Raw genomic sequence first — 25,991 nt, forward strand, 5'->3', positions numbered from 1 at the left:
GGTAGTAGATGCATCTACGTACGGATATGTCAGTAAGTACCATTATCGCTTAGTTACCAGAACGATATTATTTTAAGCGGAGGTGCAAACCCGTAGATAAGATAGACAAGCCTTGAACAAATTCGAGCAAACTAAAGACCAACATTAGTGTACATACTGGAATCACTAAATATCCAAGTCTTTATTGTTGTTAGGTGTTAACTACAATTCACAACAAAATGTTAAGGGGCACTCTCAATAAGGTAAAATGCAAAATACGTAAAGTGAAGCGCTGTACCTCTTGGTTAAAGTAAGTATTATACTTTTGTATGTATGCAGCTGTGTGTACCTGTAATCTTCTTATTAATTCACATGTTAGTCAATTTAATTTACGGTACGATAGGCAGTGAAATGGATAAAGTACTGATTTAACTGAAATCGGCCGGGGGTAAGCAATACTGTTTATTATCTGCCCATGGCGAACACTTCTCTCAGTATCATATCAGTGCATATTTTTCAATCTTGCAAGATATATATAATAGAAAGAATAATAACAACTGGAATTTTGAACCTTTTAGTCTTTAGTACGCATTCTGAATGGCTTTCCCGGGTACACGACGGAAGTTTTTCCGATAGGCTTTGGTTAACTGTGTTACTGTGTACGTCGCTTGATTACTGGCATCCAGTCTTTACGGAGCGTCTCGCTCGCTCGTAAAATGGAGTTTCTGGATGCGGAAACGACGTTCGTCGATCTCAGCAACCACCATCTGCTCTCCATCCCAGATCATTTAGTCAGCTACTCCTTTCCCGGATTACAAGTAATTCTAATAATTTCTAAAATTAAGATTTCTAAAACTCAGACTTTAACCTAATTTAAGTTAGAAGCTCAGGATAAAAGCGTGTGTACCCTGTAATACGAAATCAGTATTTATATTTAAGCCACAACAAACTGGGAACATTGCCAATGGAACTGTTTTCTCGCCTCCCGAATCTCCAATGGCTGGATCTGCGTGACAATCAGCTGCATGAACTCCCGGAGGAAATTGGTCGCTTGCACGATCTGCGATGTCTGCTGCTGGACAATAATTGTCTCACACGTTTGCCAGTTACACTAGGTAAAGCATACGCTATTAAATTTTATACTGAATGTCCTGTTTTTTGTGACCTCTGCATTTCGGGATTCGTATTTAAGATTTCGAGATTATGGTAATAGTATACGAGTACAGCCGTTCAATTTTCAATTTTCAAAATTATAAGTAATTTTATTGCATGCGGTTGCTGTGCTCTATAGTTTGCAAATGTAAATAAGTACGTACACAAACATTTACGCTTCTAATTAAGAAAATTTATGTTCGCACTTCGCAGCTTACTGTCGTGAATTAAGCGGCTTGCATCTGTCCGGCAATCCTCTAATCGAACCACCTCCCGAAGTGTGCAAACAAGGTTGCGGGCATATTCTAAAATGGCTGGCCAAATACGACATTCATCCGAAACCACGGCATGAATACACAACGAAACGTGGTAACTACAGTATAATTTTCCATTCCGTGCTTCGGATATTTAAAAAGACAAAACATTACACATTTCCTAACTGGCATATCTTTATGTACGCATAACTAGCAGTAAGCTTTGTCAAGAACTTTTGTACCGTCTTAACTCGAATACCGTACGACTAGACTCCCTGGAAGCAGCGGAGTACAATGGGCGCCAGTATGAGCTCTGGGATTCTCCATCACAAACGCACTCAACTTGGCACAAACACGAATCCCGGAAAAAACCGGCATTTAGTCGGCGTCTGGTTATGCAGCGAAGGTAAACTGTACAATTCGCAGTCTGCTCGAACACAATTTTTAAAGTTTTCGCCGAGGCTCAGTTTTAATCGTGTGTTTGATACAGTGCTGCTTTTCTCTCCCGTGATGACCGCATTAAACTGCGCAAAGCTCCGATTCCAAGTGAAACAACTTTACGAAATAAGGCTCGTAATTTACAAAAGCAGCGACAGGAGCAAATTCGCAGGGCCACTGCCCTCAGAGAAATTGAACGCATGCGGTAAGTATCAAATCTGAAAAAGCCTGCCTTTTCAATGTGTTGCAAGTCTGACAAAATGCTCAGTTTTCTTTTAATTGAATAATTATTACGACATAACCACCTTATCGCTGACTGACTTTTTGTGAAATTACTGTAAAGCTATCAGTATATATGTACATAATTCTTATATATCAGTATATATATATATCAGTATATATATCAGTATATATATATATATATTATATATCAGTATATATATATCAGTATATATATATGTGTATATATATATATATCAGTATATATATATAGTATATATATATATATATCAGTATATATATCAGTATATATATGTACATAATTCTTCTGCTAGCGTGCACACATCGTATCTAACCTTCGTAAAACTGTATTTGACCTTCGATCACAGTAAGCAGGATGTGGAAGATCAGTGGCGAAACGAAACACGCCGGCAGCAGTACGAAAGGTCAGTGCGGATCCTGTCCGGTGACTTGACGCTCCCACCTGTCCGACCACCGTTTGCCATGGCAGGCGATTCCCCTGGCACAGAACAGATTCATACCCGTCGATCGACGGTCAACCGCAACCGCACCCATTCTACGGCGTTGAGCGCGGGCGATAAAACATCGGACATTGACGACATCCGTCACCAGATTCAGAATCTAATAGCCCAAATGAGCAACAGCACAATCTCGGAGGGGGCCACGGAACCCCAAAGAGCCTTGGTTAAAGCCAACGAAGATCTGTTGAAGCTGCAGACCCTCCGAAGTCGTCTCGAACATCCAACAAAACCCCTTTAATGCAGCTTCTATGCACCGTTTTATATATAAAGGCAAAAGCACTTAATGAAAGCCATTTTATTTGGGGTTTCGAATAGAATTACATGTATCGTAACGAAACTACACAATTTTCCCACAGAGCGTAAAAAATCCTAGTGTTTTATTCGCAGTAAATCAAAAGCACCATAAAATGCAATAATCGAAAATGGCACTGCTTAACAGAAATTCCTATCTATCATAAAGTGCAAAAATAGTAAGTAGCACAAAAGTTTTACGAGTACGTAAAGAATAGATTTGTAAGCTAAACAAAAACAAACATAAGTGATGACAAAATTTGATTATGAACTTGGGATTGGTCACTACTTAATGCGTTTAGAATAAAATAAGCGTATATTATGAAATGCTAAAACATTTCATAAAACCAGTACGGTCCCAACGACATGCAAACACAAGCGCAAAATACGTAATAAGTCCGAAAGCCAAACAAATCCCACGTAACATTACAGCCAGTACATCCCGTCGGTATTAATCTTCAGCGTTTCGCGGATTCGCTGCAGAGCGACGCTAACGGTTTCCGGATTATCCGAAGCCAAAGGCGGATATCTGTAAATCACACTTTTGAACATCAGAACTGCTTCTTAATGAAACAAAAAGTTCCCGCCTCAAAATTTAACCTACTCTTCCTGTCCCAAAATTTGCTTAGCTCTTTCAGCGGCCAGATGCGCATAGTAGACCGGTGCCGGCAGTGAGACACTGCGCGTGGCTCGCTGATAACCATGGGCCAACGCAAACGCCAGTTCCTGCAGCTGATCAGCCGTGAAATTGCTCTCGTCAACCATAACAACGTAATGAGCCGGTCGCGACGTTCCCTGCAAAGATGGCATACAGATGCAACTCGATAAAAAGAAGACAAACAGTATTTTACGATATTCCCTCTTCACTTTGCAGTGCTCCAGAGCTTACCTGAATTCCGTGATGAGTCGCCTGATACCAATCGAATGTCAAATCCGAACAGATGCCCTTATCAGCAACCGTGCCTATATTATTTCATAACACAATCGGTAAAAAAAGGTTATTCCACCTTGAAAGCGGCATATGATTACCGGCGGGAACATTCTGTCCGGCTCCCCGTTCGTCTTTTTTATCCGCACAGGATAAACGTGTCTGATGCCGTTTTGTCACAATGATCATAGTGATGGGCGGAACTATTTTGTATATTCGTTGGCACGCATCCACTAATCCAATCATTTCCGTTGTTAAAGCCTAATTTTGTGATGAAGAGTATGTAAGTTCCAAATGCATATTAACTGTATTTGTGCAGTATGTAGAAGACATAATAATTCTGGTGCTGTACCTGACTATACTGCCCTTCACTGATACCGTCACGGAAGTAGATAATTCGCTGAGGTGGAATATCTCCGTATTTTTCAAACAGTTTCTTCATAACAGCGCCAAAATTTGGAATTATTTCCTGTAAAACATACAGCAAAGATATATCCAGCATCTTCACGAGATAATCTCCGGTAATAGGTATATATGAAAATTTTAAATTACCTGCAATCGTCCGCGTTCGCCGATTTGAGGTTCCAAAACCGCTTTGTAACGCACAAAATCCTCATCCGTATTGGCCACCACAGCAGCAACCGATGGACGTTTACGAAGACCAGCGCCTGATAAAACAAACAGTGCGGAATGATTTGTCAGGGAATTCACAAGAAATAAAGGATTTAATCAGTACCTTTTGGATGGGTAACGTCCGCACCAATGATCATCGTCTGCAAAAGACGCATATGCTAAATTTTCATTAAAACTATACAAACACTAATGATAATATTATAACCAGATATCAAATTTGTTCTAATACAACCGGCAACAAAAAGCACGGACTGCACACCAACCTTAACTCCTTTCAGAAATACAGGGCGACTGAACTTGAAATTCAGACCTCCGAGTTTTACGTTAATTTTCCGCAGAACATTTGCCAAATTTGGAGTCCTTTCGGCTACCATTCTGACGATGAACTGAGACTTAATCCCGGTCTGCGATCCACTTTCACAGCAGCGTTTAATAATCGAATGCCACGGTGATGCCTTTTTCTTGCAGTTCTCAATGAAAATCACCAGCTGAACATTTTGAGGACGTAGCCAATTGATAAAGCCTTCTATTTCCTGTCCGGGAATATGGCTGACATCTTGTGGTGTATTGATTCGGATCCCCATTCGGCCACCGATCTGCTGTAAATCCGAAACAAAATTCTGGACCTCATAGCAGTCAATGTAACATAACGTCCACTTGTCAAGATGCACAGGGCTTTCAACTGGATCCCCATCCGCTCGCCAGCTTCCATCTTCAATAGGTCGTGAGCGATTACGCTGACTCACGGTGGGCGGCCGGAGGACATGTCCTTCAACCTCCAGCATTTCTCCACCAATTCCCAAGGAGAAGCTGTTCAAAACTGGGTTGGTGTCATTAATTAGCTGCATTCGCAGTGTCTGGACATCTTGCATACGTAGGGGAGCTGTAATTGTGTAAAGATGTGACGCAATACTGTCACTAAGCGTACCGAGCTCACAGCTTACCGGCTTTGGAAAATCTCTTGACCATTTCCTCCGCCACCAACGAAGCGACTCGATCCAGGAGCTGCTGGTTTTTCTTTACCACGCAGTATTCCATCGGGATGAAGGCACCGTTCGTCATCTATAAGATATACCAACATGTTTTTATCAATTGTGCAACTTGATACACATTTATCGTAGAACGATAATAGGATTAAGACATAATAAACACTACGTACTCCAGCACTCTCGTGATATCAAGGCTGAAAACTTCCAGCATCAAAATAATAAATCATACAAATACCATAACTATCGTTTCATGCCCTACAACTCTGTAACGGCAGCGTTTCACGAAAAACAGTTTGTTGACTCTTACCGTAATGATATACCTAAATAAAATTTTAAAATAATTATTATTAATAAAATTTATGCGCTGTACATACGTACGAGTGCACAATATAATAAGTACCTGCGTACATACCTCAACAACTTGTAGACTAGGAAACTGAATACGTCTGTGAAGAACGCGAGTGTAATAGTCCGCAACTGTGAAATGTTCCCCATTGTGATTAAATGCTAATGCAGGGGCCGCAGCGCCTTCATCGCGGATCCGTCGGATAGTGTACGTTTTCTGGTACTCTTGTCGGGTACGGGAATCACGCGTTGGCACTTCCACCTTGAGTCCCTGCAGTTCTTTCTCGCTAATCTCCCGCGCGAACCTAACCGGGAGACGGAAATCCGATCCATAGGACAATTTTCCTCCCAAATCTTTACAGAACTGCAGAAGAGGCTGTTCTTTATAGAACGCTGAGCCGGATGTCAGTAAAACAGCGGCAAGGCCATGCATGGCAGCAGATGGGCGCACGCTCTGTGAACAAGACCAGATTATTGCGCTTCTTATTACGGTGTTAACCCCGGTAAGTTTGTACAGCACTCGCATGAAAATTTTATTTATACTTTACTGTACATTTAAACAATTGCACTTTATGATTCATTTTTAATTCTCTTTTGCGCACCGCGAATAATTTGGAAATGGCCACCCTTCCATCGCGCAGCTGAAAGGTCTGTTCTGGAATGTACAAGCTGCGCCCAATCTCCACCGTTAGCAGAGTGTCCACCAGCATGGCCTGCCTTAGAATAGTATCCACAGGCCGTATATAATCCTCCGCGGGTGTCGTACCCAGATTTCCACTTTGAAACGCGCCGATAACATTGCTCATTCGTTCGCTCCATCTCTTCTGCAACTCCACCGTACACGTGTACGTGCGTTGATCATCCGGCATGGTCGTATCGAACGTGAACGATTCTACGGCTCCCTCCGTCACATTGGCCAGCAGAAACCCGGCGAAGATTTCATCCGCTTTATTATACGCAATCTCTCCGCCGCGTCCTTGCCCGAGAACCATTCGTGGATTGAGCCGGCGAAATTCTTTCATAATATGACGCTTCATGGCGGCTGGCAGTGGAGTGCGCACCGTCCGTTCACCACATCGTGCCGACATACCCAGCGCATAGCAGTGGAGCATACCTTTCTTATCCGTAATGTAGAGCGGATAATGGTTGACCTTTAGCATGATCTTGCGTGAACCAGGCTTGCTCGTAGCAAAGCCGCCAGACAGTGGTCGACGCATTGGTTTTCGTAAATTGTCATCAGTTTTCAATGAATCTGTCGAAGCGCCAGTTCCTGCACTTGACGTCGCAACAGCGCTGGACCTGTTTGTCGCTTGTCCGGATGTACTGGCCTCTCCCAGATTCAGTGCCTCCATGTTTACTGCCGGTGAAGGTGCGGCCGCACTCGGACTGGTCACGCTGGATGGAGCAACCGACCGAATCTAATTTTAAGACGAAATATCTTCAATGATTTTGACCGGAGAAAATATTTTACTGTTTACAGCGTTTTTGTCGTAGGATACTCGTAACTCTCAGATGCTTGAACATGCAGAAAATTTAAAAGTCTCTGTTATCGCTGCTTCTGCACATGGTCCTGCACAAGCTCCACGATTAAACACAAGAAGAACAAAATTCTAACAGCCTCAGTACTAAATCATAATCTGTTCTAATCATAATGGTAACGTAAATTATTATTCCAAAAAACTCTTTCTACAGTACAAACACACGCTGCACAGTTTAAAATTAAATCTACTCTGGAGTCTTAAACTGACCACTCGTGACTCGACCATTAAATTTTTTATTTAGACGTTTAATACACAGAACCATATCATTTCACTGTTTTCACAATACATTTTTCTCCTACCAAATGTGCAGTACAGACTACAAGAAACGCATAGCACGTGTATTTAATAGAACATAGATAACAAAATTATTGTCTAAATAGAGAAACCAGTATTTCCTCTGAAATCTTCATTACTTACCGAGGATTGAGAGGACCAAGCTGAGGGAGCAGTGGCGGCCGCTGGAGCAGGGCCTCGATTCCAAAAGCTGGCCCCACCGGATGCGTTGGGCAGTGGTCCTGTTCCTTGCTGGGAAGAAATAATGCGAGGAGCGGGATGGCTCGCCGGAATGTTCACATTGGGACCAGGTGGACGGGCAGAACGAGACGGGGCTGGCGCTGGGTTGCGGGCAGTGGACGGGATAGGTGGTCCATAATTACTTCCTCGACCACGTCCACCGCGGTTGTTATACCCACCACGCTGATTTCCTTCACGACCACGTCTCTGGTCAGCCATAATTATCAAGTATTCGCGGATGTTGAAATATTACGTGTGTACGACGAACTATTCAAACGGAGGAAAGCCTCACTTTCAGGAGACAGCAGACTGATGGAGATGAAAATACTGAAACTGCTTTGCCAAGAAATACTAGTACTTATTCAATACTCGATCGTATGGTCGAGCAAGCCAGAATGCCAGTTATAACTCACTGATGTCATCGCACACGATTATCTGCGGGTCATGCAGTTCATTCGGTATGTAGAAGGCTAAACAAGCATGCAAACACAGAATAACAGAAGTTTCTATAAATTTCTGGAATTTGCGGTGGCTTTTATAGTGGCACTGACACCGCCAGCCGACGTGTTGGCTGTTGGCATCATGTGAGGGAAAACTTTATGCTTATGCGCTATGTGGTTCAATTCGTGTGGCTCTTGTTTTACGTAGGCGCTGCACGGTTGAAACGGGCAAGCCTAATATAACATATGGCAGACGTAGTCTGTCTATATATTATATTAGTATAGGATCCAGCGTGTAACTGAAAGGTCAGAACTCTCTAAGTGAAAGGTCAGAATGATTCTGTCTGTTCTGAGCTTTTGCGTCTGTCTATCCTCTAACGCGGAAAAGATGGAAAGTAAAGGACACTAAAGGTTAGCCTCAATCCTGTCTGTTCAGTTGCCGATTCTCTGTCGGATTCCCTTTGAGTAGTGAAGAGATGCTGTACATCAGTACATGTATCGCAAAGCTAGATGGTCGGTATTCCAACAACAATCATACACGTAGGGCAGCAGGCTTGCATTCTTATTGTCCTGCGACAGTATTAGCGGACGACTCACCTCACTCTCCATACTATCTGCGCTCAGAAAAAAATTATTGAACTGGAACACTTAATTGCTCGTTTCCCAGGACAAGAATGCTGTGTCCAGAATGAACAGTGCATGTCAAAATAACGTATTGCTATACATCAGAATAGTTCAGGCATTCCGAAATTCTACCCTAGAAAATCCACGTTGGAACTGGACAACTCGTACGCAGATGAACGCATGGTTCCGATGTAAATGGCATCAGTGAAGTTTGTATTTTCCTCTCCAATATCCACACCGAATTTCTTTTGCACGACTGCAGTGTTTTACAAAGGAAGCCCAAATAGATCGAAAACTGCACCCATGTCACCGGTGTAGCCATAATGAAAGGGAACACTGGAAGCGATGTTCCGGTGGTATGGGTGCACTTTTTCGATCTATTTAGGCTTCCTTTGTAAAATACTGCAGTCGCGGAAAAGAAATTCGGTGAGACGGTAAAATGTAGCTTTTTTTTCAAATTTTTCACTGCATATTTTTATTATGTAATAATGATATAACCACCGCCTACGTATTCAATTCCTCTACGGAGGAATTGTCACGAATGTGTTTTTATGAGTAAGTACTTATTCAAATGAATCATCAACAACACTTGCACAACATGCACTGTACAGGTTGCATTTATAACTCTGAATTGTAAACTTCGTATTTTATCTGTTGTTTTTATGTGCGCTTGATAAAATTGCATTGGCTTAATTTTAGAATGTGCAATGTAAAGCAGTCGACGATTTAATATTTTGATAGTGCCGATGCCGGTTACAAACTTATATCCTACCAGATTCAAGACCAACAGCGTATTAATTACAGTATTAATAATTAAGATCTACAGTATTCTGCATTCTCCACGTAGTTTATACGCAGTGTGAAGTGTAAAACGAAAACCTTTGTATGTATTAAAAAAGTAATTAAACTACTCACATGGTGGTTTTGTAAATACTAAATTGGTATTCAAAAGTCCGAAATGCAAACCAGGATAAAGCAGTAGCTTAATTCGGTTCGCTGAACATAAAACCGAAAAACTGGTTATGCTACGTATTATTCAAGCTGGATTTTACAGGCTAAAGCTGCGAACTGAATCATGTACGCAAACAACTTTCTTTACTCGTAAATGCTTAGTGATCCAATGCATATCAACAACGACCAAATAGCCGTAAGCAGCAAGCATCCAGCAATAACCATATTTGGTAACAATAAAAGAGTAAAATTTTCAAACAGACCGGAAGTCAATAAAACTCTTGATACAGTTTTCAACGAAACCAATAACCAGCGGTCCAGCACTAATTATTTTGAGAATTTTTTCCCTTGTCCGTTCCGGTTTCCGATTCCTCGTAGTACACTAGCTGATCGCCTTTCTTGACATTATCTCCGGGCTTATAGGCCACCTTCTTGATCACTCCGGCCTTGGGAGCCTTGATTACATACTACAAAGCAAAATCATTCAGTGGACAGCTAAGAAATATGTACAGTCAAAGTATCACTATTATCCAACAAAAACAACACACATTCAGCATTTAATCATAATATCAAGTGATAATTGGGAATTATATTTTCTATCCAAGCCTGAACGTAATTTGGTCCCAGAGCGCCTACCTCCATCTTCATAGCAATCATGACAATCAGCGGATCACCGGCACTGACATTCTGACCGGGCTGAACCAGGATCTTTTCCACGACGCCCGGCATCGGCGCTATGGCTTCGCCGGCACCGCCTTGACCATGCGACAGGAGAGATTCGTATTTGTGTGCAGGCAGATCATATGTCGTGCTTCCGTTCTATGAAGTACCAAAGACCAGTTAAAGGCCCTAGAAATACGCTTAAAAGCTGAAATGATGTTGATAAAGCACAATAATAATTATCCAGGTGAGACAAACAGCACTCATGGCGTGCAAATCAAAACACTTCCTGCATACGAAATATGGATTACAGCAAAACTTAAGTAAGTAACTATTCATAGCACGTATTATAAGGTATAGTTCATACGTAAGAAATACATAAGTAAGTAGTTGGCACGATTTTGAAATCATTATAAACACATGATTAATAGCCACGTAATACTCTGTGCATTACACCAAATCTGCTAAGTTATACGATTTTACAAACGTTAATGAAAAAATAATGCCAATTAAAATTTCGAAAGCAGTATAGGTATCGTACTCTACCTTTCGGAACAACTGTATTTGTCCATCACTGGAGACCAACTTAAATCGACTGCCCCGTCCGTCCACCAGCGCTTTAATCTCCCAGGCCCCATCCTTCTCCGCACCCTGCCCCTCCACCACCATCTCCTTCCCAAGACACTTTAACACATACTTCCCACCGGCACCCGACACCACCTGTACGTCATAATCTTTGCCTCCCGCACGTAGTCGGACATTCCGTGTCGGTGCATGGTTCATCCTCCAGTTCTTCTCAACATCAAAGGGATCGGAGAACAAATCCACGGGGGCACGCGATGCGGCCGAGGAGGATAACAAAACACCCAGGGCTGCTTCTGCTAGAGAAGTGGGGTCCGCTGACGATGCATCGGGGAATAGTTCTTTAAAATGCTCTTTTATGAAGTCGGTGTGGACTTCCGCTGCTTGAAAGGACGGATTGTCGCATAAACGCGCAAGGAAGTTGATATTCGTCGGCAAACCGGAAATCTGCAAAAGAAGCGTTTATTAACAAGCACAAAACCAAGAGTTCGTAAAGAGAGTAAACATGTTTATTTTTAGTTTCAACAGAATTGTTTTGACAAAAAAACCTTACTGTATGGCTGAACCAGAAAAATCACCGAAACTCTGCGCAAATCTGAAAATGCAATTTAAAAACTCACATGGTATCCGTTGAGCAAATTTCTAAGTTTCTGCAAGGCGGTCGCTCGATCTTCTCCCCAGACAACTAGTTTGGCAATCATAGGATCATAATGTACCGAGACCTAAAACAGGCAACGTCAAGCACACATATGTATCTGTACAGTAAGTTACGATGTAACAGGAAACAAATAAAATATCAAAAGGATCATTTTCAAACCTCGTCGCCTTGTCGTACTCCACTCTCCACCCTGACGGTGCCGCCAAACTGCGCTGGATCAAAATCGACACTCAAATGCGTCAGCGGGCCAGCGCCGGGCATAAAATTATCCTCGGGATTCTCCGCATACACGCGCGCTTCAAAGGAGTGCCCGTTAATGCGCAGATCCTTCTGCTGCATCGGTAACGGCTCTCCCGCTGCCACTTTCAGCTGCCAGGCCACGAGATCAGTGCCGGTGATCATTTCCGTAACGGGATGCTCCACCTGCAGGCGGGTGTTCATTTCCATGAAATAAAACGCATGTTGTTTGGAATCCAGGATAAATTCCACGGTTCCGGCGCCCACGTAATCCACGGCTTTAGCAGCACGTACGGCGGCTTCGCCGATAGATTTACGCGTTTCCCAGCTGATGCCCGGAGCCGGTGCTTCTTCGATGATTTTCTGATGGCGTCGCTGGACGGAGCAGTCGCGCTCGAAGAGGTATACACAGTTCCCGTAGTGATCACCGAAGACCTGGACTTCCACATGCCTAGCAAATCAAGCAGATGGAATGGTAACCACTAACCAGGAAAGTATGAACTACTAATATCTGCTACGGAACACGATAAACTGCGAAGGATACAAAACACAAGGTGCAAGTTTCCAAGTTCACAAAACACAAGATAATCAGCAGACTAATCAAATTTAGTAATTACGCATCCAAACTGTCAATGATGACGGATTATGGATAAAAAAAGGCATCAAACAGCAGCCAAAACTTATGTACGTATCTGAAGATACAAAAAATCACGAAACTGAAAGCATTAAATTCATAATCAAGTCAATGGTAATAATTTAAAACTTCTGATATGTGCTAGTCAATCATTTATTCAGATTTCAGCAGATGAAAAAATTTAATCGACGCTATATCGCAAAAATTTAAACACCCAGGAAAACCAGTATACTGGAAATAACTTTTCAGAAACGTTTTAGGATACCTTGGCCGCTGGACATATTTTTCCACCAGCATAGCATCATCTCCAAACGATTTGATGGATTCCCGTTTGGCTGATTCCAGCTGCTGATCAAACTCCCCTTCATGCATGGCTACTCGCATTCCCTATGGAAAACAATTCCCCACAGTTTCCGACCTGGATATACTTCCATTTTAATACTCCGCTTCCATTGTATTTACCTTGCCACCGCCGCCACGGAAGGCCTTGATCATAACCGGAAACCCGATCTTTTTCGCTTCCGCTCGCAGTCTCTCCACATTCTGATCATCACCATGGTATCCCTGTATCACCGGGACGCCGGCTGCCTCCATCAAAGTTTTGGAAGTGCTTTTAATGCCCATGTCGCGAATGGAGCGCGGCGAAGGTCCAATGAAGACGATATCATTATCAGCACAGAGCTGAGCGAATTCCGGACTCTGACTGAGAAATCCGTAGCCCGGATGGATGGCTTGAGCGCCGCTGTTTAGAGCTGCGTCGATGATGCGCTTGGCGTTCAGGTAACTTTCGTTGGTTGATGCTGGACCGATGCGGTACGCTTCATCCGCCTGTACAACCAATCAATCACAATTTTCAAAATAATCAGATTGTATTTTGTGGTGAAAAATGCTTCTATATGTACTATATTACGCACAAATATGGGTATGACTGGCTAACATTTCGGTGACTAAAATTTTATTTCTAAAATTTAATAAGCCGATAAAGATAAAGAATAAGCCGATAAAGAGCTAATTCTACAAACTAAAAAATTCAAAAACGCATGCAAAAATTGCACTTTTATCAGACACATTCGAAAATGAAGTACTTATTCATGAGCAGAAAGATGATATGCATTCAAAAGTTACGTCTACCAAGATATTTCGATAATGATAAAATTAAGCTACAATTAAAAATTACAAAAAAAATTATTAAAACACAAAATAAATATTAAAACATTAAAATTTCTAAAAATAACCTGCAAGCGAAAAAAGCAGTGCCCATTTGTGGTAAAAGGCACCTGTGCAAATACAGGAAAAAATAACGCCAAAAATTTATATCACGAACGAACGCGCTTATTAAAAATCGGCTAGATCGCTATTATTGCAACACTGACTGCAAAGTTCTGATTTCGAAAAACAAGTCTGACAAATACGGCACCAACAGATCGGTAGTCTTACCATGTCAACATGTAAGGACGCACGATCCGGATCGCTGTAAACCGCCACCGTGTCGATGCCCATCTTTCGGGCTGTTCGTATGATACGACAGGCGATTTCGCCTCGATTGGCAATGAGGATTTTGGAGAGATTCCTTCTGGCAATCTCTGCAATATTCATTCGCTGTTTAAAGATTTTCCTCGCACATTCTCCCACCACTACCAGCAATGTATGCGAAATTTAGTCTAACCTGGCGTTGACTGCTCCGGAGACGGTTTCGCAGATGCGTGCGGGATCTGTGCGAGCGCACATGTTTGAGCGTGGAACCTGGAAGCGGATGAAAACCAAAATGAATTAATTTTAAAGGCGCACGCATTCCAAACTGCACATGCCAAACTCGTTCGTTCGTACCTTGCGCGGAATCCTTGCTGCAGCTGTGCATGCCGACAGAACAATCGTATCATTTTATCCATTTTTAGGAGAATAAAAAACTATTCGAATAGGATAATGTGGCTGAAGCTATGGTGGTACTTGGGAACCACATTGAATTTCTCCAGCTGACTGACAGCTATGGTGAATTGTGCCAGAAAAAGTGGATTTTCATTTCACGTCAGAAATGCATTCGGCGCTGTGGCAGGATCATACAGCCGACAGCTGACTTGAACGGTGATTCCACTACCATTTACCCCAGTCCATTTCCAGTTTTCCTTGCTAATAAAACTTTCCATTTTAAAAACGCTTGCCAGTGGGCCGACAGCCGGCGTATTACAAATTATTAACTACTAACAAGTAACAAGTAACAACTAACTGCTAACAACAACAGGAGCAACAAATTGTTTATTATTTGCTATACCTAGAGTAACCAGTAACATGAATATATCGTATAAGTCAGTACCGTAACGTCCGTAAGTACTTTGTAGTAGTGAGTACTGGGCTTTTGAATTTTTTGTAAGTACAGTACAGTAAATCTTTCATTTAGGATTTTCGATCAGCGTATTTCACGCTGACCGTTCTCGGGGGTACGGAAGTCCTCTTTTTTTCTGAACAATACAACCAAAATACGCAACGGTGAGCAGTCGCAATATACTTTCAATAAGCACAAATATGACTGGCAGGAATAAAATTTTTAAATGTTGACGCAGCTTAGTACTGCCTCTACCCTTCATGCAGGAGAACGGTACCGCACCCATAGGAAGAAATAAAACTATTTGCAGAAGGATTGACAAAATTAATATCTTTCCATCACTGTGTTCAGTGTTCACTAAGCAGGTTACATTTTAATTTGGCACCTTGTGCCACAGGAGCAAGCCTGGATAACCTTAGCGTCATGATATCATTAATTTATGGCGGCGTTGCTCCACTCCATGGGACATGAGATGGAACTGGCATGGGATAGGGCAAGGCTCCTTCGGGTGGTTCTATAACAAACAAAAGGTCATGTATTGATAGCGCTGCACTTGTTGTCACCCTTGTTGACAACTGGGCTGCGGTACTCAGACAATCAATGCTTTAACTAGTGACGAGTGACGTACGCGCATTACGTGAACGGAGTTCATCTTGCAGAATACGAATCTGATTCTGATAATTGCGTGCCTCACGTTCCGCTTCTTCTCGCGCTTGTACTTCACGCAGCAGACGCTCTCTGGAAAAAAGCCTTTCAACTGAAGAAATGAGGAACAAAACGTCACGTATTTTGTTTATTACGAAAGCAGATTTTGGTTGTAAGCCAGCAAAATTTACCGTTCCTGCTTTTGGGCTAACTTCTCCTCTTTAACCGTCATTTTCATCTGCTGTATCTCGACGGTGTCCGGTTGGCGACGGCGCATGTACAACTCATGATTGCCCATTATTAATGCCAGAATCCGTTTGGAAATCTGATGTCGCAGTGTAATGTACACGACGTCGGCAATAGACTTATCATTGTTCTTTATGATAAGCTGCTTGTCGTTAAACGAAACGTTCCGTATTTCGTCCCATCCTAATTTGACTTTGGGATGCAAAGTATCTTGCTTCTCATACACGTATACCCCTTGGGCATGAACACCTAACCACAATTCGGCGCCGTGTTTGTTTTTGACCGGGAAATAACTGACCCCGTACATGTCCAAATTCTGTGCAATCCTCAGATATTCCAGCATGGCTTCTTCACGCGATAAATCCTTCAGTTCCGTCCACCATTTTTTGATTAAGTGTTCGTTGTCTTGCCCCGTTTTCACTTGATTTCGAGCATTTTGCGGCAGCAAGTGGTCACTCGCAAGATATCCTGTAGTTTTGCAAACTGAGCCAATACGTAATTCGTATTAATACTGTCGAATATTTATTGTCTTTTTTATCTCGTACCAGTTAGAATGTTAATTTATACGTTTTGTATCGTCTACCTGCCGGATGGGTCTCCTTATTGTAGTTGCCATATTTTGCTTGACAGGCGAATGACGCTAGGAGAATGCTAGTTTCCGGTGGACAGTACAATTGGTCATTGACGATCGAATGCTTGACTTGCAGATAAAACAATTTCAAAGTGGTGTCGGTTATAATGTCATTAACATTTTCCGGGAAGAATTTGACGCGAAACATAAAGGGCAGCGAAGGTGTGAATTTATGATCTGTGATTCTTTTATTTAGCTTAATCCATGTAACATCCCCTTCGGTGTCGGTGTACTGCAGGCCAAAATACCAAATCTCGCGGAGACCAATCACTTTTGACACCTAAAAGTACCCGAAACATGCCGCCATATTGTACGATGCATCCACATTGCGCGATCAATTTCCTCATGGAAAACCGGAACGTGGATTGATACGTAACTAACTAAAACTCATTTACTAGAAAAGTATCTTCGTTCCAATTTGTATACGTACTCGTATTACTCATAACTGCCAAAAGTGTTGGTTAACCTGATCGAAAAGCTCTTTGCCGGTAACACTCTCCTTAACATCAAACTCCATTTCTGCGTCGACGGTGGTAATACGGGCATTAAACAGTTTCGGCATTTTGTCTTTGTAAAAAAATAACTCAAACCAAAATCAACAAGAAGGTAGGATGCCGTTGGTCAGGGAAAATGAAAGCAGAATTAACGGGGAAAAATCTGAATCCTCTATCTAATAAGTGTTAGTCGAATTTCGTATTTCGTTGCCGTTAGTTTGTATCGATTCGAGTGATGGTAACAGTACAATTTTGACTTTCTTCTTAATTGATCCTTAAAGTCGAAAACAAACACAGTGTCAGCAGTAACGATAACCACGCAGCATGATAACGATATCCACACAAAATGCAGATAGCATTATTGCTATTGTACTCGTATTAGTCGCATATATACTTATACTTACAGATAACGGCATCTCATATTTGCTAGACTTAACAATGGCAATTTCCTTCCAGTGAGGGCTTAAAAACTGCATCGCGCAATCACTAGACTACTCGAAAATCAGGTTGACCTTTTTCCTTTCTGTTGTTTCGGCATAATAATAACGCTTTTGAGACTCGTCAGCTCTTAGCACGATGTCCGAGCGTTACAGGATAAAATGCCAATTAGTAATATTCAAAGCGTTTAAAAATTTTATTATTTACATGACAGATCTAATGTATAATAGTGCAGTTCGAAATTTAAATACCAAGAGTGTTAATATGTATACCAGCGAAGTAACTGATCCTTATCGATTTTACAATTTAAACATGTTTTTGAACTTCTGAGAATTATACTGTACTCTAGTCAGCGTAGTGTCAGCATTAATTTTTGGAAAGTAACGCAACGCGGCCAATTACTACATAACAAACTAACACTAGAGTAGCTGTAAGGCTTGCAGCTGTAGATAACTCTTATGAAAGAGCCTGGATATCACACTTCTGCGAGTTGCGACAACGACGTCCTCTTCTTTCGATGTGCATCGTTTAATGTTTTGGATAGCAAAACAGAAACAAATTACCATTAGTTAAAATGCAGACGAAACTAAAGCGTGGCTTTATAGCTTACCGTGTCGCTCCTTTTTTGTTCGTGTTAAAATGTTTTGGTTACGGATGCTTGTCAAAACGGCCACACCCTGCAGCGGAAAACACAAAATGCAAAGTCCCAAATTTCATACTGTTTCTTATGCGCACCGTCCATTTGTGTTGGGTGGGACTTCTATTGTCCTCCATGATCCTTATGTACGGGTACCGCTTATACGGCGCAGTCGTCACTGGATTACCGGCAAACGACAATGGTTCGGGAATTGACATCAGCGCCGCCAGTGTCGTTTTAATGGGTACGCGCGTCTTAAAGTACATCGTTGTTGCGGTGGGTACAATCTACTTTATGTTGATATACGACAAACTGGTGGAGATGATCACCCAACTGGATGAGCAGCTTAAGGGCAACCTCACTAGAAAGGAAACAATTGCGCTAACGCTCTGCTTCGTGACCTTATCAGTAATAAGCATTTCATGGCATGGTGCCCGTACATTTAGCGATCTGCAAGGATCGGAATCCTTCTTTATGGCAAATAAAGCTCTCTATGCTGATCTGGGATTAACTAAATACCCGGTCATTTGTCGAATTCTGAGTTGGTGCATGCAAATAACCAGCAATTTTAATGGTTTGAGCAATTTCTTGTCTGAAACTGTTGTATTCGAAATTTGCATAGCCAGTGGTGTACTTTTCGGGAAATACGCTAAGAAAGTGCTGAAGGATAAACCCAGTGCTATGGTTGAAATGTGCATGGATAGTTTGGTTGATCATTTTCGGCTGAGTGAGCAGGTGCGGGATTTGGATGCCAGCCTGTCGTGGATAACGTTTCTGCTGTACTCATACCATGTCCTTTCCATTCTGCGAAGTATAGACGCTATCAAACAAGGAACGAAAGTCAGTGCGGCGCAAATTGTATTGCTGGAAGGAATCTTCTGGTTGTCATTGATGACCTTTCGGTTTTTGTTCGTCAACGAAAAGGTAAGGCAGTCGCCAATGTTTCGAAGCAGCATGCACGAGCATGTGATTGTTAGTTGCATTGCGAGAAAATTTGTAATTGTTTCAGTAGTCTGTTTTGTATATATATGTCTTGTTACCTTTGCTGGCAAACGGCAGCTGCATTCAGTTCGGTTAGTATTTCGCTGCAAGTGTGATAGGGTGAGAGTCTCATGGCAAACCCTTAGCACGTACCTCGTGAATGTTGCTTTAAAGGCTCAGAAAATCCTTCCACGCATTGAACAAGCTCTACATCGTAACTGGTTAAGCAGTAAAGACGACAAACTAGATGTATACTTTCATCTGAGCCGTTTGCGATCTGCACACCTTGGATTTACCGTTGGAAGCGTTTTTCCAATCAACCGGACATTTATTGTGACGGTGGGAGCGTGTTACGGTCTTAAAATCAACAGGTAGTAACCAGCTAATAATCTGTTTTGGCTACGCAGATAATTACTGGAGTTCTGACATATGCGACGGTCATCCTGGAGATGGGCGACAAGCAGCTTTCTGCATCCGACATGCAGGGGATACGATTGACAATCGAAGAAGTTATGAATAAGTCTGCTTACTGATCCCTTTTAAAAGTTAATTTAAAGCTTTCGTGAGGACACCGCTTTCCCGCTTAAATTTACTGGCATTTTGCAAAACCTTTGAAGGTATATGCATTCGTAATCAAACTTTTTCAAAGTTGCGCCGCATTTCGCTCAACATCCTGATATATTCGTATTATTGTGCTTATCAAGTTTCCATGTCCACCTTGACCTAACGGTTCTGACTAGAAAGTGCACCACTGTAGCTGATCGGTTTACAGCATATTCGAAAATCACAGCATATTCGAAAATCGGGAATGTACAGAAACAAATTGCTTTAAATTTGAAGACGCTTACACAAAGTAATATTGCGCCGATGCAGCATGAAAAGTAATTGTTTTACTGTCATGAAATCTAACGGAAACGGATACATTCAGTCCATAATTGATAACCTGGTGTACAGACCATGTGTACACGGTGCCGGTTTTAATAGACATGGAATCATGAGCACCAATTTTGGTTGGGCCATCCCACAAATCCACACCTAAGATCGTGGCCCCGTCCAGCAGATAATGAAGCGTGACACTTTCCACATACGGGCAGCGCCCATCCCGACGTGTCGGTACAGGAATGGGAGCGTGGAAGGAATGGTCGGGTTGACCTGCGTTGGCCAAACGAAATCGGGTGCCCCATCCGTAGGCACGGACTTCGAAATGACTCTGGTTCTCGGCTACGAATCCGGTGCCATGAATGTTATCCACGTTTATATGGGACATCGTGGTGCAAGGGTTCCGATAGTCGTGAACTTGCAGTAGCCGTCAATGAACCAATCAAGTTAGATCACTCAAATAAGGCTCTAGTGTAGATGCTCAACAAATAAAAATGTTTAATCAAAGGCGTCTGTGAATGCATGCCAGCCGCCGAGTGAACATCGTATTATCTGATACTGCAAATCGCACAAAATGTGGACCAAATATGTGCACCGATGTTTTGAATGCACCGTTTGCGCAAAGATTACCGCGTAGGTGATATCACATTAATTATCTTTAATCATGCACTTTATCTGGATTAATGCAATGCCGATTGCCGGACAGCGCTGGCATGAAGTCCGAACGTCAGAAGCGTCGCAACATTATTAGTCCCAGTGTTACTTCATTTGTTTTACTACGCGTACTTGCTAAAATGCGTGCTTTGATGCAAATTTAGTGCGACTGCTCGTATCACAATCTTTTTTCTCCGTAAACCATCTGAAGAAGTGAACATTTTATATACCGCACGTAGAAAATACTGAGGATTGCAAATTTGCAGCGCTTCTCGGAAAGTAGGCGCCCCAACATGCTGACGGTAATTTCGAAGTTCAATAGCACATCAAAACAAATAAAATTTAAAAGCAAGTAAACTGCCACCGGCTACGAAATATATCAGTAATTATTCCGGTTTCTGTGGAAGAAACAGACACAAAAAGAATACACGGATTCATGGTGGAAGGGATTCCCAATATGTCATCTTCGGTCAGCTAGCTGATGCTGCGCTGTCTGCGGTTTATTCTATATCCAGGGCTGCAGCTAGTTCTCCCGAGGCGCAATAAGCGTAGAAGACACCGTCGGGTGAAAATGCCGGCCGTGACGTGCCCATGGAAGATGGAAGACAATGGACTACTGAACCAGATTGTGGCAGGGTACGCACCAGGTAGGGACCGGTACCGAAGATTCCCGGCACAGCGCCGATAGTATTGGTAATTCCCATGAGAATGCCGGCGTATTGTGGGGTAATGTCAATATGGTTGATGGCGAAGGAGGCCATGGAAAGACCAGCAGAACCGCGGCGCAGATCAGCAGGGTCACCGTGGCTGCCAATTTGCAATCGAAAGGGTCACCATAATCAAACAGCCGGCGGCAGACGATTGGCTGAGTAGATGGTAAGCGCGTCGGGCGGTGGTGGTGCTAACAATAAGGGTGAACGAAGTTATGAGCTTGTTAGCCACGACGCCCGAACAGATATAACATTTAAATCATATTTTTCTCATAATTAATTCCGCCGCCTTTGGACCCGATCCGATCGCCTTCCCACCTGGTAGCTTGTTGATAATCGACATGTACGGAATATCCCGATTAACCGAACTCTTCAGTGGACGTGGGCTTTTGGTCGATTCTGTCGCACTGGAACTGCGCTTCGGACTCTGCAGATCGGCCGTGACGGAGTGGAGGGCAGTAAGATCTGTGGCTCCCGTGTGGTATTTAAGCATGCACAGTCCCAGAATTTTGTGGTGGCAAAAAGGTCAATACGTCGGCGCTTCCGTTGATAAAATGTTTCCATAATAACAATCGGCGGGTTCAGAGTTATCCAACGGCAGTTGTCCAGTAAGTTCTAAATTTAAGTACCAACTAAAATGTTAAAATAATAAAACCAAATCAATTGTTATTTGTAGGGGCGCTCAGAAAGATGTCGCAGTCTACCGTACGAGGGAAGAGTTTCGTACACGACAGTACTGTAAACTAGCGCATAAACTAGTTCAGGGCCCAGGAAGTGTGTAGTTTTTCTGGTGGAAAAGTTGGAAAACTTTCTTTTTCAGTTTTCACTTTTGAATTGTATTTTTAATTTTTTGTGTGTTTCGAACTTTGGCTTTTGACTCTTCGAATTTGCCACTATCCCGTTAGATTTATTATTTCAGCGGATCTTGTGAAATTGTTTTGTTTCGGACGTTTGTAAACAATGGTACGTGCGTACTGCGTATGCAGTGAGAAGCGTTTGGCTTGGGCCTCTGGCGTCTGGCGTCTCATAATTTATTAACATTTATTACTTATTTCTTATAACATTATCTTTAATTAAAAATTACATTACAATAACTTTGGATTTGGCTGACACTCAAAATCCCAAGTTTCTAATGTGGAGTAAGTGATTAAGGCTGCAGTTCTGTAAGTCAGTAGGAGCTTACTGTTATGATGTTGTGATTGTTGACAATGTTGTCTCTTGTTATGTTGACACTTGACAGTGTTACACTGTTAACTGTTATCATTATTTGTTTCGAGTTCGCTGTTTTTTTTGTGTATTTGTTAATTCAGGAACTAAAGATCTTCACAAAGTAAGTCAAAGGCTACCGGACATGCAGACTTATATTTCAAAAAATTCTACAAAACCGACTACAGTCACTATACCGTGTCTGTGTTCCTTGAGTTTGATCATTCTTCTGCTTGTTTCCTAATTTATTGCCATACCAGGCTTCCCCTCTTGTAGCGTTTTTGACATTTTAATTTGGTTGAATGTTTGATTTTGATAATTATAATAATCCTCTCGTGCCCAGACAGAAGACTTTTCGATTTCTGTTCGTTTCCTAAGTTCGGTAATTAACCGTGCACCGAACAAAAACGGAATTTTTTAATTCGCTGTTGTTTTCTTCTTTTACAGAAATTCCGGTTTTGCGGAGATCTTGATTGCCCGGACTGGGCTCTGGCGGCGATTTCTCTGTTAACGAAATTGGTAAGTATGTCGTGTGAAGAATGGTATTGTATTTTAAATTGTTGTATTTTAAAATGTATTTTAAATTTAAATTGTATTTTAAATGTATTATTTTATTACGGTTGGTTGTATTTTAAATTTTTGATTAACGTTTTAGTGGAATTTCTGTCTACTACACTTTTCATTTATATGTAATACTTTCGTTGGGTTTTTTAAGAATTTATAGAAGCCATTCAGTCTGCAAAATCCTTTGTATGCGATAATTTTAAGCTGCGTTATGCGTTTTTTTAAAAATTTGTTTTGCGTAGCTCATATTTAATTGTAAGTTAAGTTCCACTAAGGAATAAATTTAAATCTGGCATTATTGCACTGCTTCATTGTGATGTGTGTAGACATCCATCAAAATGCGGCAGCTCGCGCAGGAGGTAGCGAAAACTCTGCTGGAGATGTCGGAAGCGGTAAATATTTTTATCACTGGAGTTGTGTAGTCTGGATTTGATGGCTTTCTTTATAGTCCGAAGCCGCTGGGAAAATTTGTCAAGATGCTAAATTATGTGAGAATTGTTGACAGTTTTTGGCTTAAATGAACATGTGCAAACTTTCTTCATTTCTGGCAGCATTGGAAGACAGCAAAATCGTTATCGCTGCTGTGGAATTCTTCTTATCCAGTGCTGTCAAGTATAATGTCAGCGCAGAAGTCTTTTCGAACGAGCTGCAGCAACTGGGATTTCCAAAAGGTAAAACGGACAGGATGGTAAATAAATTTCCCGTTCTTGTGACAGCGATAAAGTTGATAATTTTTTTGTCTTTCAACAGAACATGCGGCAAGCTTGAGCAAAGTTTACCAGTCGACGCCGCAATTTGCCCAAGTTTTTCTGCAGGGCGGTTTTCGAAGTAAGTTGAGTACAAAATAATAATGCTGGAGATTTATCAGGGGCGGCCTGAAATGTTGTCTGCAGTTTCCAGATTGACCGAGTTAAAGTGGAGACCGGAAATGAATCTTCGCTCTCCGTCCGAACAAGAGGCCACCGATTTCCGAATCGCGGTATCCATGAAGCTAGAGAAGGACGGGCATCTACGGTCTCATGTGTTTAGCATGAGTTTGGAAAAGATGCTCATTTTAAAGCACGGTATGTGACTGAGGAAAAATATACTCCAGTATGCAAAAATTTATTCGTATGTAACTGCGCCTGACACGACCGTTTTATGGTTAGTTTCATTATGTTATGCGTGAAAAGAAATTAAAAAATCAGGAATTAGTAAGAATAGTTCCTTCTTTTGGCCGGATAAGTTAACAGTACTTCTGGTTTTGCAGAAATATCGGAAATTTTGCATATTATGGATTCATTGCCAAAGGTCCCGTCAGTGTGAAGTGTAAACAGTTCCTGCACAGAAAATTTTTTGTATTTTGATGCTGTGATTTCTGCAATTAACATTTTATTGGTTAATTTTGCATTTGTTGCCCTTTCATGTCTATTTAACATAGTTATTAGTTTAATGATTTTTCGCTCATGCTGAATGCCGAACTGAAAGAAAATCGTGTATAAAGTTGAAATTTGTAAACTTGCCGATTAAGTACGATTACACTGTACGCGTTAATATGTAATTTTCCCCGTAATTAACGGAAATATCTGCGACAGCACTCCGTTTAAGGGATGACAGATGAACAAGAGTGTGCACGATTACAGCATGATAAATCTGATGTCTGAACAACAAAAAACAGCTTTCATAATTCGTAGTTTATGCACACAACATCCGCACCAAATTCCAATAAGAACTTACAAAAGAGCACAACTTCCACACCCCACATTAAAACATTCAGATACACAACACCATCATTCCAAACACCCGTCGAAGGCTCGCAGCGAGCCAGTCATAATACAAATCAGTAAAAGAACAAACTTTTAAGAACGACATCAATCAGGTATGAGATGCCAAATTCTTCTGCAGTCTGTTGACCAAAAACATGGAGGCATCAATAAAACGCTCGACGCAGTTACTCAGGCAGACCTCCGTCTTGCCGTCCAGCTTAGAGGACGGCTTATCCCCGATACACCGATCCCAGCACATATCCGTCAGTTTATGCGCCGAACTCTGCAGCTGCGCTTTCTGCTGCTGCACCTGGATGAAATCCTGCAGATCCGAGTCCATTACCGCTGCCAAATCCTCCGATCCGTCAAACGACATTCTCACGCGATTCAATCTAAACAATAAAAAAAGAAACATGTAGAATAGCATTTGCCACAGTCGGATAAATTTACTATATGAATAAGTGTAAAACGTAAAAATGACGAAAAACCGAAATTTACGGCCCCTGAGTTGCATCATCTAAGTTACTAACGATAAGTACTACGCAAACAGCAGAGCTTCGGCTTTCTGTAAAACCCTCCAATAGTAAATCATTTACAGTATCTGCAATCAATCAAAGCAAGGGTTTTAAATTTCGACAGGGTAACGCCGTTTACGGATATTTCCAATGCGAAAAGCCCTCATCCCTGAATCTACTTCCCTTGAAGCTGCCCCAAAACGGGCCAAAGCACCACCACTGCAAGCCTATGCGTGCTGCCTAGTGCTCACCGATGAACAGACGCACGAGCCGAAAACTACGCAAGACTTCAGGGATCTCTCAATCTTGAAATTGTATTAGACGTATGAGTTTACGGAAATCAAAGCGAAAAACCGGAAACAAACTGCGAACGGAAGGTGATTGGAATATGTCAATATGGTACCAGTGCGTAATGCATCGCGAAACCGGAATCAATGTTCCCCAATTACTTACCGCGCGAGTATCTGTGGACTTACGGGTGCTTAACTCCGATTTTTCCGATAAATAAGAAGTCGCAGAAATATTCCTGATTTTGTTAAAAACCCAGAAGCATAAATGTACTAGTAAACACAAAGGAAGATCCGTCTCACCCAGGAGAGATCAATCTGCCGGGAAGATACAGAAACTGTGGAAAATTAAACTGGAAGCGGCAGGAAGCCTGTCACTGGTGCAAATAACCGTGCAATTAGAATCAGGAAATGTTCTTATGAATAATA

The 25,991-nt window shown here is 41.9% G+C and overlaps 6 protein-coding genes across 19 annotated transcripts; 2 read left to right on the forward strand and 4 right to left on the reverse strand.

Moving 5' to 3' along the window:
* The first annotated feature begins 149 nt into the window (after positions 1 to 149).
* LOC129587486 (leucine-rich repeat-containing protein 27-like) lies at positions 150 to 2,873 on the forward strand. 8 transcript variants are annotated; one of them, XM_055481261.1, is made up of 8 exons: positions 246 to 289; positions 383 to 427; positions 558 to 797; positions 905 to 1,094; positions 1,345 to 1,500; positions 1,656 to 1,791; positions 1,876 to 2,028; positions 2,432 to 2,873. In XM_055481261.1, the coding sequence occupies exons 3-8, from the start codon at positions 696 to 698 to the stop codon at positions 2,820 to 2,822; spliced, it is 1,128 nt and encodes a 375-aa protein (XP_055337236.1). In that variant the 5' UTR covers positions 246 to 289; positions 383 to 427; positions 558 to 695; the 3' UTR covers positions 2,823 to 2,873. The 8 variants fall into 8 exon arrangements, with proteins under 8 accessions (XP_055337235.1, XP_055337237.1, XP_055337238.1 ...); XM_055481260.1 differs by lacking the exon at positions 383 to 427 and having other exon boundaries at positions 150 to 289; XM_055481262.1 differs by lacking the exons at positions 246 to 289; positions 383 to 427 and adding an exon at positions 170 to 242.
* LOC129587485 (protein argonaute-4-like) lies at positions 2,870 to 8,346 on the reverse strand. Its single transcript, XM_055481258.1, has 12 exons — positions 7,729 to 8,346; positions 6,373 to 7,188; positions 5,838 to 6,224; positions 5,381 to 5,498; positions 4,700 to 5,319; positions 4,540 to 4,576; positions 4,356 to 4,471; positions 4,156 to 4,272; positions 3,905 to 4,064; positions 3,765 to 3,838; positions 3,480 to 3,670; positions 2,870 to 3,404 (listed from the first exon to the last, which is right to left on the reverse strand). Exons 1-12 carry the CDS (start codon positions 8,041 to 8,043, stop codon positions 3,302 to 3,304), a joined length of 3,054 nt encoding a protein of 1,017 aa, XP_055337233.1. The 5' UTR covers positions 8,044 to 8,346; the 3' UTR covers positions 2,870 to 3,301.
* A 1,615-nt stretch (positions 8,347 to 9,961) lies between these two features.
* On the reverse strand, positions 9,962 to 14,613 carry LOC129587385 (methylcrotonoyl-CoA carboxylase subunit alpha, mitochondrial-like). The gene is made up of 10 exons (XM_055481118.1): positions 14,438 to 14,613; positions 14,277 to 14,353; positions 14,048 to 14,193; positions 13,073 to 13,438; positions 12,876 to 12,997; positions 11,899 to 12,427; positions 11,702 to 11,803; positions 11,046 to 11,528; positions 10,476 to 10,658; positions 9,962 to 10,306 (listed from the first exon to the last, which is right to left on the reverse strand). The coding sequence occupies exons 1-10, from the start codon at positions 14,497 to 14,499 to the stop codon at positions 10,163 to 10,165; spliced, it is 2,214 nt and encodes a 737-aa protein (XP_055337093.1). The 5' UTR covers positions 14,500 to 14,613; the 3' UTR covers positions 9,962 to 10,162.
* A 435-nt stretch (positions 14,614 to 15,048) lies between these two features.
* LOC129587386 (moesin/ezrin/radixin homolog 1-like) lies at positions 15,049 to 17,195 on the reverse strand. The gene is made up of 5 exons (XM_055481119.1): positions 16,919 to 17,195; positions 16,405 to 16,732; positions 15,767 to 16,289; positions 15,559 to 15,668; positions 15,049 to 15,444 (listed from the first exon to the last, which is right to left on the reverse strand). Exons 1-5 carry the CDS (start codon positions 17,012 to 17,014, stop codon positions 15,368 to 15,370), a joined length of 1,134 nt encoding a protein of 377 aa, XP_055337094.1. The 5' UTR covers positions 17,015 to 17,195; the 3' UTR covers positions 15,049 to 15,367.
* Positions 17,196 to 20,671: 3,476 nt separating this feature from the next.
* On the forward strand, positions 20,672 to 24,512 carry LOC129587467 (COMM domain-containing protein 4-like). Of its 5 annotated transcripts, XM_055481227.1 has the most exons (11): positions 20,672 to 20,837; positions 20,949 to 21,182; positions 21,289 to 21,853; positions 21,922 to 22,208; positions 22,899 to 22,970; positions 23,342 to 23,407; positions 23,464 to 23,503; positions 23,567 to 23,686; positions 23,766 to 23,843; positions 23,909 to 24,079; positions 24,265 to 24,512. In XM_055481227.1, exons 4-11 carry the CDS (start codon positions 22,206 to 22,208, stop codon positions 24,318 to 24,320), a joined length of 606 nt encoding a protein of 201 aa, XP_055337202.1. In that variant the 5' UTR covers positions 20,672 to 20,837; positions 20,949 to 21,182; positions 21,289 to 21,853; positions 21,922 to 22,205; the 3' UTR covers positions 24,321 to 24,512. The 5 variants fall into 5 exon arrangements, with proteins under 5 accessions (XP_055337202.1, XP_055337204.1, XP_055337201.1 ...); XM_055481229.1 differs by lacking the exons at positions 20,672 to 20,837; positions 20,949 to 21,182 and adding an exon at positions 22,556 to 22,575 and having other exon boundaries at positions 21,227 to 21,853; XM_055481228.1 differs by lacking the exons at positions 20,672 to 20,837; positions 20,949 to 21,182 and having other exon boundaries at positions 21,351 to 21,411; positions 21,571 to 21,853.
* A 31-nt stretch (positions 24,513 to 24,543) lies between these two features.
* Positions 24,544 to 25,933, reverse strand: LOC129587468 (mitochondrial import inner membrane translocase subunit Tim8 A-like). Of its 3 annotated transcripts, none has more exons than XM_055481232.1 (2): positions 25,527 to 25,719; positions 24,544 to 25,152 (listed from the first exon to the last, which is right to left on the reverse strand). In XM_055481232.1, exon 2 carries the CDS (start codon positions 25,134 to 25,136, stop codon positions 24,870 to 24,872), a length of 267 nt encoding a protein of 88 aa, XP_055337207.1. In that variant the 5' UTR covers positions 25,137 to 25,152; positions 25,527 to 25,719; the 3' UTR covers positions 24,544 to 24,869. The 3 variants fall into 3 exon arrangements, with proteins under 3 accessions (XP_055337207.1, XP_055337206.1, XP_055337205.1); XM_055481231.1 differs by lacking the exon at positions 25,527 to 25,719 and adding an exon at positions 25,752 to 25,933 and having other exon boundaries at positions 24,551 to 25,152; XM_055481230.1 differs by lacking the exon at positions 25,527 to 25,719 and adding an exon at positions 25,729 to 25,933 and having other exon boundaries at positions 24,558 to 25,152.
* Positions 25,934 to 25,991: the final 58 nt, after the last annotated feature.

Source organism: Paramacrobiotus metropolitanus, unplaced genomic scaffold (genome assembly GCF_019649055.1).
Source record: "Paramacrobiotus metropolitanus isolate TYO unplaced genomic scaffold, Prichtersi_v1.0 Parri_scaffold0000025, whole genome shotgun sequence".
In the NCBI taxonomy this organism is placed as follows: domain Eukaryota; kingdom Metazoa; phylum Tardigrada; class Eutardigrada; order Parachela; family Macrobiotidae; genus Paramacrobiotus; species Paramacrobiotus metropolitanus.